Here is a 14,483-nt window from a genome sequence, read left to right as displayed (position 1 = left end):
GCCTGTGTCAGTGAGATTCTGCAGAGACGGAGACAGATGATTCACAGCTGGGATCAGAGGTAACCTGGAGAGGCAGCAGAAAAAGGGGTGGAGTGCTCATGTCCAGGGCTGCTCAGCCAGGTGGGATTTGCAGCAAAGGAAAATAAACAGGTAGATGTCAACACAGCATCGTTGCAAGTGGGAGTTGCACAAGCAGAAGGGTGTAAACATAACCAAAGGTCTCCCTGTCCAGTGTGGGTGGAATGTGCTGCACCTGCCTCTCTGCTCCTGAAAGGCTCTGTCCTGAGGGACAAGTTCCTGGTGGAAAAAGCTTTGCTGAATTACTCTGTGAAGCAGGGACCTCACTGGTACGTCCCAGCATGGATCTTTCTCATGCACCGGGCAGGAGTGCAAAGCTGAGCTCTGTGTGCCTCAGCTGACACCGGGGACAGCAGACACCTGCTGTAGCTGCAGTGTTTTCTACATCTGAGCTCCTTGTCTAGATCCTTGACAGGTGTTTGCTCTTCTGTCCCTTTACTCTGTCTCCCGTTGCAAACTACTTCCCAAATTTAATAGCTTGGTTGGAAGAGAATTACTTTGCTCTTGACAGAACATGCTGAGTCAATCCACTTCAACTGCAGATTTGGTTTGCAAATAATATCTCCTTTCCGATAGGGTTCAGGTGTCATCGCTGTGGACATTGGCAGGAATTTGCTTGACCATGACAGCTTTTACAGAGCCTGGCAATTAAGTTGTCAGGAATCATTTTCCACTGCTGGGAAGCATTAATGGATCCTGGCCTTGGCTGGAATAAGCTCTGGGAGATGGATATTGTAATCGGGATGAGAAGGGCTCCTTGTAGACAAGGTCTGCATTGATCCAAAGGTCTGGAGCCCTGGACACTTGGTGGAACTGAGATAAGGGAAAGGTCAGGAAACACAGGGCAGAACATCAAGGGGAAGGAATGAAAATGAGGAATATGAACAGGGACACGATCCCTCATGTTCCTAATGTAGGAGAAAATGTTGGCATTTGGAGAGGCTTTAGTTTTGCAGATGCACACTGCAAAGTATTAATATTAGCAGAGCTCCTGGATATGAAAGCAAATATTTTTCCACTAGGTAATCCCTAAAATTGTGTTATTGTGGATTTGCTTTTCAAGTGAGAAAGATGTTGGAAATGTCCTTCTCTTAGAAAATAAAACTCTGATGATTCAACACAAGCTCGCTCTGTTTAAATTATGTCAAAAATAGGTCTGCAAGCAAGGATTTTGATTACCAAACACAGAATTTGAAAAATGAAAAGTTAGTGAGAGATTTGGAGAATTTAAGATCCCAACTGAGAGGTCTACAATTGAGATTAATCCAAAGAATTGCCAAAAATTTCCTTATATAAAGGACAATAAAAGTGCTCAGGGCCAATCTAAGTTCCATTACCTGAATAGTGGGCAAACCTTAAGGAGATATTTGAAGAAAACTAAAGATACAAAGCGTAAAGAGATAACGTACACAGTGAATTTTCAGGAAGCAAACCGTGCGTGGGCTAACACCAATCTTTGCAAAGTTGGCTGACTTCCTAGGTAAAGGAAGTACAGTACATCTAGTCTGTGCAGACATTAAAGGCACTTGGCCTGCTGCCCTGGAGGATGGTGTCACTCAGGCTCAGTAAGGTGGGTCAGGGACTGGCCATGAGCAGAAGGTGCCCATGAGAGTTATCAGTGAACAGCCAAAAAGGATGGATTTTTAGGACCAAACCTAGTATTTTTGCTCCTTCCTGTATTACAGGAAAAGTTGGCACGTACAGCAGAGCACTGCTGAGTTTTTTAAACAGGAGAAGAGCAGGATTCCTCCCGCAGAGCATGGGGTGACCTTCTGGGCTCAAACTGCCTGGGCTCAAACTGGGCTGAAATACGGCAGTGAAGAGTACAAAATCTTTCTCTGAGGTTAAATAACAGAGGGTTCGGCTATCAGTTGGCAGCTCAGTTGAAAATTATAGATGAGGAGAAAGCCCTAATTGCATTTAGGTAGGCACAGGGAAGATGTGAGCCCACGATGAGGGACAGCCCGGGGCTGGGCAGAGTGTGCAGGAGGAGAGGGGTGGTGGCACTGTCCCCACTCACCTCAAACCACACGAAATCCCCTTCTTTGCACACAGACTTGTATCAATCATTAGCCAGCAATCCAGAGCTGGGTAAACACGTTTTTGGCTCTGGATGGTGATGACAGGCCGGGAGCGTTACCTAATGAGGTGGGACCACTCGATAGCGTGGGGTGCTATATATACCTGCTCCTCCCTGCAATCTTCCTCTCCCGCACAGAGAGCAGGCAGGCTGCACTGCAGGGGTGTCCCTGGCTGCCATGAAGGTGACAGGAGTTTTGGTGAGGGCAGCTCTTGCCCTTTGCTGCTGCTTGGGTGAGTATTCACTGGGGTGCTGCAAAGATTGATCTGGCCGAGTCAAGAGTTGAGTTTTCATTTCAGTAAAAGCCTTTGGGTGTTGCAACATGGAGGAGAACCTTGTTCTGTGAAGAAACAGCCTTCCTGAGAGAGTACAGCAAAGAAATTAGGTTTCAAGGTTGAGGTTTCAGCAAACATCATTCGGCTGTTGTCTTCTTGGTTTGTAGGAGCAGTTCTAGTGCAGGGTAGGGGCTTGCACGTGGCAGTCCTGTGTATAAAGGCAAACCAAAACTGTAAAAATGGTATTATTACTCATGTGAGCAATATAAATGTAAACTGTAACCTCTAGGATTGCACTGGGAGTTTATTGTGCTACTCCTGGTACTTGAGAATGATGTATTTGGAGGTGGACAGTGCTGGTGGTGATAATTTTCCTCAACATGCATGTCCAAACTTTTGAAAGTCAAACATAAAAGTCTCTTAGAAGAGGTTAAAATCCAAGAGAATAGAATTGAAAGTACCTGCATCACTTTTAACGTTTTAGGGGTGGATATATATATGTGCTCTCACAAGGTTTACCTCCCCTTAGAAATGCAATGAAACTTTTAGTAACTTTTAATTCATCTTGTGGCCATTTACTGGAATAATGTAAAATTCCACATTTTCTTAAGCGAAATAAATTAGTGTTGACTAATCACCAAATTAACTCATTTTATGAAAATATTTACATATGTGTTCTCTGTATCTCAATAATTTGGAATTTTTTTGTGTCTCCATTTTTTTCTTTCAGGTACTGCCTTTGGAGTTCAGGTGAGTTACAGATCTATTTATTATGTTCTGTTCAGGCTTCTGGTAAGGTAGAAAACAGTTTGTAGCTACCCAATGGGTAGCACATGAGTTAAATCTAATGAAATCTTTGCTGTTAAAATAATATTTTCCAGTGCATGGTTGAACGACATTCCCCATTTCACGAGAAAGTAAAAGATCCCCATTTTTTGCAATATTTTCGGTTCATTAAATAAAATGAAAAAACAAGAAGTAATTGTACGCTCTTATTATATTAACTCTTAGGCATAATTTAGTTACTCCCAGCCAAAGGCAGTAGCTTGCCTCCTCATGAGGAAAACTGTCTTAGGATGACACGCTCGGAAACATCAAACACCGTGACGCTGATAATTGCTTCCATACAGCAAGGCACAAAGAATTCCTTGCATAATTTTCTATACCTATACCACAGAGAGAAAAGCAGCAGGGCCTGAGCTGTGGATTTGTCTGCAGGTTCCTCCCACGCAGCTACGGGCCTCTCGGAACTCTCCGGAGTGCAGCACGATCTGGAAGGATCCGCTGCGGAGCCGAGGGGCTCCCAATTACCCCTGCCTTCATTAGGCACTGTCTCACCCACAGCCATCCTGCCTCCCTGCAGCCTGGCAGAAGTGCATAATGAGAAACTTCTGTGGGGAAGCTTCCCTCCTCCTGGCTGCCTGAGCAGATTCCCAATAACGCCTCTGATTTGCCTCCCACAGCAGCTGCAGGCGCGGTGGGAGTGGTGGGAAGATGCTGGGGGCTTTCATTCCCCGAGGCAGCCAAAATCGGGGCTGATTCTGTGCTGCTTCCACAGCTTGATTGCAGCCAGTACTCCGGTGGCCTCACCAAGGATGGGAGGTCCTGGGTAGCTTGTCCGAGGGACTTGAAACCAGTGTGTGGCACCGATGGCAACACGTACAGCAACGACTGTGGGATCTGCCTCTACAACGCGTGAGTCGTGTGGGGAATCCCACAGAGGCCTTGGGGCAGGGGGCTCCAGGCAGGGGTGGCAGTTTTGTTCCCCAGGGACGAGGAGCAAGTGCCTTTGCAGCTGGGTGACAACACCACCAGCCTTGAGGTGACGCTGTTCCTTGATCCCTGACTCAGGTCTGCTTTCTTCCAGGGAACATGGCGCCAGTGTGGAGAAGGAGCACGATGGAGAATGCGACCCAAAACCTATCGTGGTAAGACAAAGTCTGTAATGGGGACAACTCAAACACCATGCAGGAGTGGGACAGAATGTGCAAAGCTGGTCTGCACAGCCCAAAATGAAATCTGGTGATAACCAAAGCTGAGATGCTTTTTAAAGGTTATCTGATACACTCTGTTATTTTCTACTTCAAACCTGTCTAATTGGGAATAAAATAAAAATAATACATTGGCTGAAGGTTGGATCTCACCACCTGGATACCTCCAGCGGGATCCTATGAGGGACCTCACAAAACCCAAATCACAGTCCTTCTTAGCATCCCCCCCCGCCTTTTTTTTTTTTTTTTTCACTGGGAGAGAATTCCCACAGAATTTCTGGTTTCTACTTCTGATAGTGAAATTGGTTTGATGCTGGATTTGTCCCCAAAGGCAGAGGTAGAGTGAGAAGACTATGTAAGAGTGTTACAGCTTTATATTTAAAAAGTGGATTTTTTTTTCCTTCCTCTATTCCTGCTATTTTTACAGGTTGATTGCAGTTTTTACCGTAGAGCTGTAGCAGATGATCACGTCGTGGTAGCGTGCCCAAGGATAATGAAACCAGTCTGTGGCTCAGACAGTCACACTTATGACAATGACTGTGGGATCTGTGCCTACAATGCGTAAGTCTTGTGCATGGAATGCCCTTCTGGATAATCAGTAACTTGAGGCTCTCAGAAGCACTTCTGTAAAACACCAGTTTTAAGGCAGGTGTCTCTGTAGGTCTCCTTGCTGCTGGCTTCACGGGATTCTTCAGCCAGCTTGAGTTTTCTTCCCCATTTTTTTGTCTGTGCTCATGCAGGGAAGCACAAAAAGAACCAGAGCAGAGACATGAGCAGATCAAAGTGTTGCTTGTAACACCTAATTACTCCTAACACTTAATTCCCATGGGAGATGGGTACACTGTACATTAGCAGCTGCCGTCTGTAGGGCACATTCAGAGAATTCAGGCAATTGTAACGTCCCACAGGGAGGGTGGGACACTGCTTTGTTGTTCCAGTGCCTGCAGTGTCACGGGAAAAGTTATTCTCAATGCTCCCTAACTGAAGTTTTTCTTCCTTTCAGAGAACATGACGCCAACGTTACTAAAATACATGAAGGGCCCTGCAAGGAATCTGTTGCTGTAAGTGCAATAAAAGTCAAAAATCCACCCCTTAGGCCTGCTAATAAAATCCTGAGGACCTCCCAGATTTCACTAAGAAGCTGCAAGAGGTCCATAGGACAAGGTGTACGAGGGTCTCAGTCCATTATTTATTTTTCTGCGTGGGTGGGGGTGGATTTGGCATCCTCCCTGCTCCAGAGAGGTCACCCCATGCTTACCACACCAAACTGAGGAAAAAGGAAGGAAATGGATATGGGATGAGGAGCTGACTTGCGTCCCCAGGAGAAGGTGGAGGGGCAGGAGATTTCTCTTGCCAACTTGCTGTGCAGGTTGGCAGTTTTCCCTCTGGAGACCACAAGTGTTTCCATCCTCAGCAGCAGGGATTCAAAACTCCCATGCTGGTTGTATTCACAGATGTAGTGAGACTCGTAAGAGCACTAACCATAAATATTTATAGAGCACAGTTTATTGTATCTTTGAGGCCAACAGTCTGATACCTCAGAAGGAGAAGCTTCTGTATTTCAGCGCTAAAATTCTGGGAGGTAGGGAGTCCACTCTCCAACAGATAGATAACCATTCTTTCCTATCCTTTCCAGTCTTGTACTGAACTAGATGGAATCTGACGTAATCACAGAGCTGAAAAAGTGTGGAGGAAACCAACACAAACCGAAACAGTATTATTCAGATTTACGGTTGTTGAAAAATGTTTCTTGCCAAATTCAAGATTTTTTTTTTTAATGAGACGAGGCTGAAAATTTTGTACATGTTCTTGTGCCTGAAGGATCTCTTCTCCAAGATAGTCCTTTTTCTTGACTCCTGGAGAACTAGGATAATATTCAGAAAGATCATTTCTGATTGGAAATTTAGCTTCAGTGTAACAGGGCTTTCTCTTGTTACAGAAACATTTGAACAAAAAGATTTTGAATCAAATTTTCTTGCACAGCAAGGGCTCCTCCAGAGCAATTTGTTCTTATTTTGCCAGGTTGACTGCAGCAAGTACCGAACACAAACCACCAAAGATGGAAAAGCCTTTGTACTCTGTGCAAGAGACCTGAATCCAGTTTGTGGCACAGATGGCACCACGTACAGCAATGAGTGTGAGATCTGCGCCCACAACGTGTGAGTGCCGTGCCCAGAGTGCTCCTCCTCAGTGCCCAGCAGTGCTGAGAACTGTCCTGCTGCATTTCTGCTCCTGCCTATTTCTTCAAGTCTCTTAGAAATGGGAGGGTTTTGGATTTGCCTTGAGTTTCTCTCTGGTGCCTTATGTGTGCTCATGAAGAGTTGTCAGGCATCTCCTTGAATGAGTCTGTGGGCTGGGCAGAGGAAGGAACAATTCAGAATATTGCTTTAAATTGCATGTTATGAGAAGATAGGATGATCTTGGTAATGAGTAAAGTGTAATTGTGAACACTTTTTAAAGAGTCTGAAGCCATGGTTTGCATCATTTTGCATGTGACTTTCACCAAGAGGTTAAGCATTTATTTTATTGTTTCTATCTTCCAGGGAAAAAAGGACCCATGTTGGCAAAAAGCACAGTGGACAATGCAGAGAGAGGACTGCTGAGGAGGTAAGTGTTCAATATAGGGCTTACTCCTCTTAGCTGCATCAAATGAAGGGTTGCCTGAGGTGACATCTGCTCTGAAAGTGAGCTGGCCTGAGCCCTGGCTTTCTCCACCTGTAAGTCTTGTCAGCTCCTTGCATTGAGGATGCCTACAAATCTCACCTGTCCTGAGGCAGGTGCTCTCTGGGCCCTCCTTGCCCAACAGCTCTGGCAGATGGGCTGGATGAGAGCTATGCACTGAGTTCTCATGATGAATTCACACCTACAGCAGCCTTTGGGGTGGAGACACATTCTGAAATGTGGAGCACACCTGAAGTTTTGATTGGGATGTATCAGCTACTGTGTAGGACATGCTAACACACAAATGTGGAAGTTGTTCAGTTTGGGCTTTGATCTTCCTTTGATGATGCCCTTCAAATGCAAAGCCCAAGTTCTTTCATTGCACAATTAAAAAGGGGCTATGTTTTATTTTTTTTTTATTCTTTTCTGACATATCTTGTAGTTGGGACTGACTAAGGTGCTTAAGCCAGAGATTTGGCATCTCACGCACTGTGTAGTGCTGTGCAGTTCCTCCTGTGTGTGAGAGGGTTCAGGCAGAGCTGGCTCAGCCTGGTTTAGTAAGAACTGAGTCGTAGCTCTGCTTTTGTCTCAGCATCCCAGTGTTAGAGACATGGCACAAGGTTATGATGGAATTAGTTTTTTTATTGGAGAAGAAGGTCTTCCTCAGGTTTGATGCTGCTGCTTTTTTGCAGCTTGACTGCAGTAAATTCCCAGCCAGAAAGGTGAAGGGTGGCAAAGACCTGGTTCGGTGCCCCAGGATCCTGCAGCCAGTGTGTGGCTCAGATGGGTTCACTTATGACAACGACTGCAGCATCTGTGCCCACAATGTGTAAGTACTGTACATAGGACTCTCCTTTGGAGTGGCAAGCCAGGGTTAATGCTCCAGGTTGCTTTTCTTTTGGTGTTAACTTATCTGTGTTCCTCTTTCAACCTCCCCTGAAGCCCTTGTCACCTGGATTTTGTTCCCTGACGCTTTTTTTGCTCCTTGGGGGAGTGTGGGAGAGACAGCTCTCACCCTGAGCACTCTGTGAGGGCTGTAATATTTGGGCAGGGGAAAGAGTGGATGGGACTGTGGTCTTTGGGCAGAAGAAAGAGTGAATGGAGCTGTTACATAGCACGCAATGAGGAGACCTGACTGGTCTGTTACCACTTAGAATTACGCTTTCTAATGATGGGGAGAAACTGGTTCATGGGGCAATCAGGTGCCTCCTTTATCATATATAATGGTTATGGGTTTGGTTTGGTTATGGGCTTTCTGTGGCACATGGGTATCCCAGGGCTCAGGTGTTGAGCGTGCTGACCCCAACCTCTCCCTTTCAGACAACAAGGGACTGATGTTAAGAAAAGCCATGATGGAAGATGCAAGGAGGAAAGCACTCCTGTAAGTGTTCTTTTAGCTGTAAAATAAGCACCATCTACTCCCTCTGTGGTCTCCAGGAAGGCCCTGGCTGGGCTCAGTGCACCCAGGGATGGGTGGAGGGTGGTACACAGGGCTCATGCTGATGCTGTGCTTCTCCTCAGCTGCTCACAGCTGCCGGTACAGGAGGGAAAGAGAGGATGGGCACAGGCCAGGACTTCAGAAACAAAATGTCCCAGTACTGCCAATCTCTGCACAGAAATCATCAGAGGCAGCCCAAGAACCATGCAACCCATTTTAGCACAGTAGGAGAGGAGGGACAAGGCTGTGTTAGATGTCTGAGTATTTATTCAGTGCTAGGATTTTCATTGCACTAGACAGGCAGGTTAAAAAAATCCTTATACTCTGGTCAGCCAGGACAAATCTGCTCTGAGGTATGTGTACAGAAATAGCTTTATTATCCTGCACAGTAACAATATGTGCTGATAATATCTCAACACATTTATTCTGCTTATGCAGAGCAGCTCTGAAGCACCAAAAATAATTTCATGCATCCTGAGGGACTGCAATATATTTTCTGTAGAAAAGGCACGTTGTTAAAATGTGGTCTTTGCTTTAATTTGTTCTTGGACCACACGGGAAATATGGATAATAAGAGACACTGCACTGGGGAGATTGTGCAGAATGACAGTGAAGTGTCAGTGATGCTTAGCTAATGTAGACTGATTTCCAATAGGTGTTTCTCTATTGATCCTCAAATATTTAATCCATTAGATCCTATATATTCTAAATATTCTCAATATTTTTGCAACAGAGGCTTGGGGAAACAGTTCCTGCTGCTCTTGGAAATGCTGAAACAGAATCTTGGATATAGTAAACTATGTCAAGCTGCACTCAATGTCAAACACTTTAAATCAGATCCCTCAGGCTGAGTTAGGGGATGTTCAGTTAGGGGATGTTCAGAAATTAGGGGGCAAAAAAATCTTCAGTGAAAGTTCTTGTCAGTAATTGGAATAGGCTGACCAGAGAATTGATGGAATCATTATTCCTTGGAGTTGCTCAAAGAGCGTGTGGATGTGGCACTTGGGGCTACAGTTTGGTGGTGAACATGGGGATTCTGGGTCAATGGTTGGGCTCTATGATTTTAGAGGTTTTTTCCAATCTTTATGATTTATTTTATGAATGCTGGATTTAAAACTTATGTATGTTCTACTCTAGGAAAATCTCTTTTACCAGCTGTTCCCTCTGCTAGCAGAAAATACCGAGCATAATTAATTCCTAATGCAAATCTAAACTTCAGGAACCCTCTGATTTTCCCCTGACAAAGACCCCTAAAATCTAGGGGACCAGAGTGGGCAGACTGCAGGTGGGACATTGACCCAGCATTGCTGTTTTCTCTGCCCAGGTTGAATGCAGCACGTACCTGAGCGGGGCCAAATCCGGAGAGGCCATCGGGGCCTGTCCCTTCATCCTGCGCGAGATTTGCGGGACAGATGGAGTCACCTACAGCAACGACTGTGCCCTGTGTGCCCACAACATGTGAGCCCTGCAGGTCACCCCCTCCCCCCCCCCTCCCCGAGAGCCCCACAGGGTTATCTGTCGGGCATTTTTAACCCTGCCTTCTCTTCCAGCGAATATGGAACCCAGGTTGCCAAGAAGCACGACGGAAGGTGTGTAGAAGAAGTTCCCCAGGTAAGTCACACCTGAAGGAAGAGTTTGAGCAGGTGCCAACTGCACAACCTGAGCAAATGTTGGGTGGTTTGGGTGGTGTAGCCTCCACGGGGGTCACACTTGTGCTGCCCTTCCTTCTGTGGGTGAATGTCATCCTCCCATCAGTAGGAACACTGTGCACTTCCTGCACACGGTCAGGGAAGGAAAGAGGAGAGGACAGGTGAGGATTGAGTTATGAGACAGGTCGATGATAAATGATTCAAGGCTTTACACAGAGAATCCTTTTCCCACAGCACTCTGTCATAGCTGCTGCAGGAACTTAGCAGAATGTTTTGGCAATATGGGCAGGGGATGCACAGGCCCAGGGAACCCGATGCTTTCTCAATGCTTGTGTTTTACAAAAGGATGTTCTGCAAAGATTAGAAAATTGCCTGTGTTTTGAATGCTGATACCTAAGGTATCATGGGATTCAAACCCACCTCCGGGTTTGGTTTTTTTTTTTTTTTTTTTTGTAATTGCAATGTAATCAAATATATACCAACATTAATGGTGTAAAAATACCAGATTAACTATATTTGGCCAGGTCTAAACCATTTACTCTCACTGGGGAATAGAAGAACAAAGCCACTTCATTAGCATGTGTTTGAAAGAGTCAACATCCCAAGTCAGATATTTCATTTCTATACAAACAAACTATGAAATGTCATTCCTTTGTTTCCTGAGTATGCTCTGTGCCCGGGCTGGGTGAGATACATAAATCAGGAAAGAAGAGTTCACACTGGAGAAACTGGGAGTGCTAAAACACAAGGCCAGCTCCTCAGCTGACGTAAATCAGCTTCCACTGCTGTCAGTCCTGCTGGCAGCTCTCAACACTCGGAACCGTCCCATTGCAACAAAAGACTTGTCAGCGCATCTCCCCTCCATTCTTGTGGGCCATGAAAAACACCTTGGCCACAGCCAGCCCCCTTGCAGGAAGTGCATAAATCATGCCATTTTGATTTACAGATTATTTCTGAGCTGCCTTTTGTAATATCCTGGTGGGTTCAGTAAAGTATAGGGGCACGGTGATAAACGCAGAGCTCAATGAGTAATGTCTGCCTTCCAGCCTTGATTCAGTCTTCTCCAGGGAAGGCTGTGAAAGGAAATTGCTAGTTTTCCATGAAGAACGAGTTAATATACAACCACAATTTGTCATCTGGCAGATCCTTTTAGGGTCTGGCTTAGGCAGATATAGGCAGAGGTGGAAGCAAGGGGGATGTGTTGGGGCTCCCTTGCACGGAGCAGAGCCCGTGGCAGAGCCTTTTCTGGTCTTGTTTTCCCAGCTGAACTGCAGCCAGTTCCGCACGACCACGCTGAAGGATGGCAAGGAGCTGATGGCCTGCACCATGATCTATGACCCCGTGTGCGGCACCGACGGCGTCACCTATGCCAGCGAGTGCACCCTGTGTGCCCACAACAAGTGAGTGCTCCTCTTCCTCCCTGGGCCATTCACAGTTTGGCTCTGTGGGGGCAGAGTCACCTGCAAGGGCTCTCTCTGAAACCTTGTGCTGAAGGGATTCTGTCTGTCTGCCCCCGTTTTTCCTGCTTGCCTTGCTTGGTGTTTGACACGGGTGTTCAACCCCACAGAGGGGTGCACCAGCTGCGGACAGTGTCTGGTCTGTGAGGGCATGTTTTTGTTAGTGCTGGGCAGGGTGATCTGGAAATCTCTGTGACTCCATGGGAGTGAGGTTTATTCTTGCTCTCTGGCCGTAACAGGGAAGGTCGTGGTTAATAACAATCTCTCCTTCCTCCAGGGAGCATCGGACCAACCTTGGCAAGAGAAAGAACGGACCCTGTGAGGAGGATATTACAAGAGTGAGTGGGAAAGGATGGGAATAAAGAGTAAATGTCTGTTACACTCATGGGGGACTGTCTTCTGCTCCGGGCTACAAATCAGGAGGTGGTGGTGTGCACACCTGAGGAGATCCCTTGGGAATCTCACACTGCTCATAAAACAGCCAACATCCATCCCACCGCTCTGTAATAAAGCAGGAAGAGATGTGACAGTGAGAAAACAGTACAAGATCACATCTGCTATCAGGAGGACACTTGGAGTTGGTTATGATGATGTTACAGCCAGTTTCATTTCTCAGTGGGGTGTCATTCCTAATGCTGGGGGGTGTCACAGTTTGCTCTCAGGCAGAGGGACTCAATATCTACCTTCTGTGTTCAGGCCCTTTGCAAGGAATTCAAAGAAGTCTCTCCTATCTGCACCATGGAATACATGCCCCACTGTGGCTCTGATGGCAGAACCTACAGCAACAGATGTGCTTTCTGCAATGCCTACCTGTACGTATGGGAGTGAAACCTTTCCTTTCATGATCAGTTCCTGTACCTGCTGTGAATGCAGGGCTGTCTCCTCGTGCCTTTTTGTCTAGCTGCTTGTGGCACATACTGGACATTTCCAGGTTTTTTTGCATTGCAAGGGAAAATGAGAAGGGCCCATTTCTGTGATCTGTACTTGACCTCCTGTTTATTAGCCTTAAAAGTATTTTATTGATTTTCACCAGCACTCAATCTGTTCCACAAGCTCACAAGGGCATGTGGAAATTACTTCACCAAACCAACTGGATTGTACCAAATGAATGAAACCATTCATCCTTCCTTAAATGAGGATAATGAGAGGGGGTACTTGGGGTTTTGAGACTGTTCTTTATCTCCAGTCAACCCTAAGCCAATGCTTGGGCCAGTGAAATGAGGAAAGGGGCGTCAGCCATGTCTCATTCTCCTCTCTCCTTTTCTCACCAGGGAAAGCAGGACAACTCTCAACATCATGAGCTTGGCTGAATGCTAACTCTGTGCTGGACTTCAGCCCAGGAAGACAAACTCCTTTCCATGTGACTTCCCATGGGCTGACCTTCCCTAATAACATCCCTTCAGTCTGCCTCATTTCCTTAGCTCCTGAAACACTTGGTCAATAAACTGACTTGGCAACATTCTTCTGTTTCAGTGCCACATCTCTTCCCTTTTGCCCCATCTCTTCCTTGTCATGGTACTTTGAGTACTGGGTGTCTATTTTTCTGTTGGTGTTCTCCACTGCCAACTAACGTATATAAAATTTTCTGGCCGTGTGTCAGTGCCATCCCTGCTCTGATGAGGGCCTGGGCTCCCCTTGGAGCTCTCAGTCCTTTCTTTACTCCTCAGAGTCTTCTTGTCAGTGTTAATCTTATCACACCATGATATCTCTGTGACCTGACCTCAGAGTCCCTCTTTACAGGCAGTGCAAGGAGACATTTACCTCCAGGGCATGGTCCAGTTACTCCACGGGGAAATGCCAAGGATGCAGGGGGTGGTTTGCTCTCAAGGAGAGCACTTTTTTGCTTGGGCTACAAAGGGAAATTGGCTGCTTGGGCAAGAGGTGCCCTGTCCTCATTTCCATTGCCTATGGAGCCTGTCCCATGGCAGAGACAGCAACTGCTGCCAGGAAAGAGGATCCCAGCCTGCCTCCACTTAATTTGTCCACAATGTCAAGTGCAGTTATTGATGTAATCTGCAGGAGGGGAATCTCGAGCTCCATTCAAGGTCACAGACAGCAAAAGTGTCCACTCATGAAATATCTTAATTTACTAATGCAACAGAATACCTCCAGGACTAGTGGGCAGTGATCACCCCTGACAGGGGGACAGCCCTGGTGCATCACTGAGCTGCTTTCTAAAGTCATGCAGGAAGGAAAAAGATGCAGAGGTTCACTTGTGACCAGTTTTACCCAAATATGTAACAAGTCATAGGAAAGAAATTCTGCCTGATAGTCATTTTGCCTACTTTTTTGAGGCCAAGTTGCTCAGGACCTGGTGATATAATTATAAATTTATTATAAAATTGTCATTTGGGTGGTCTGTATGGATGGCTGGGAAGCAGGGGGACCTTGGGGCTGCCCTGCATCAGTTGGCTGTGCCACTGCCACTGCCTCCGCACGAGGTCACCAAAGCTATTGCAAGTCTAATATTCCAGAGATTCTTCTGGACTGCAGTTCGTGCCTCCCTGATTCAATGTCCCATTGTAGTTCACCAGAGAATAACACAATTATTTGGATCGGTTTGGAAAGTCACTCTTTGAATTGTCAGGCTAGAAGAATAGGCTGAAGGCAAATGTTCCTGACTTGGAGGTATTGGGGGTATTGTACCAGGGAATGAGGCCACAGTACCTCTGTGCCATTAGTGCCCATTTTCAGGATGATTTGTAACCAACAATGGTTTATTGTACTTTTCTTAGGTCTGTGTCCTAAAGTAAACGTTCTTTTGGTTTATATAACCTTTTTGCCATTTTCTGCTCAGGTGTTTCTGCAGAACATGCTGTTTTACTCTTGTTTAAGTGTTACTTGCTTATCCTCA

The 14,483-nt window shown here is 46.1% G+C and overlaps 1 protein-coding gene across 1 annotated transcript; it reads left to right on the top strand.

Annotated features, from left to right (window-relative positions):
- The first annotated feature begins 2,297 nt into the window (after positions 1–2,297).
- LOC136297405 (ovoinhibitor-like) lies at positions 2,298–13,090 on the top strand. The gene is made up of 16 exons (XM_066197285.1): positions 2,298–2,391; positions 3,164–3,183; positions 3,992–4,128; positions 4,301–4,361; positions 4,852–4,985; positions 5,428–5,485; positions 6,447–6,583; positions 6,968–7,031; positions 7,778–7,914; positions 8,406–8,466; positions 9,848–9,981; positions 10,074–10,134; positions 11,436–11,572; positions 11,907–11,967; positions 12,326–12,441; positions 12,901–13,090. Exons 1-16 carry the CDS (start codon positions 2,337–2,339, stop codon positions 12,944–12,946), a joined length of 1,419 nt encoding a protein of 472 aa, XP_066053382.1. The 5' UTR covers positions 2,298–2,336; the 3' UTR covers positions 12,947–13,090.
- The last annotated feature ends 1,393 nt before the right edge of the window (positions 13,091–14,483 follow it).

The sequence above is a fragment of the Chamaea fasciata genome, unplaced genomic scaffold (genome assembly GCF_029207755.1).
Source record: "Chamaea fasciata isolate MVZ Bird 193981 ecotype frontalis unplaced genomic scaffold, bChaFas1.0.hap1 SCAF_15, whole genome shotgun sequence".
Taxonomy (NCBI): domain Eukaryota; kingdom Metazoa; phylum Chordata; class Aves; order Passeriformes; family Sylviidae; genus Chamaea; species Chamaea fasciata.
This window is presented reverse-complemented; position numbering and strand designations above follow the sequence as displayed.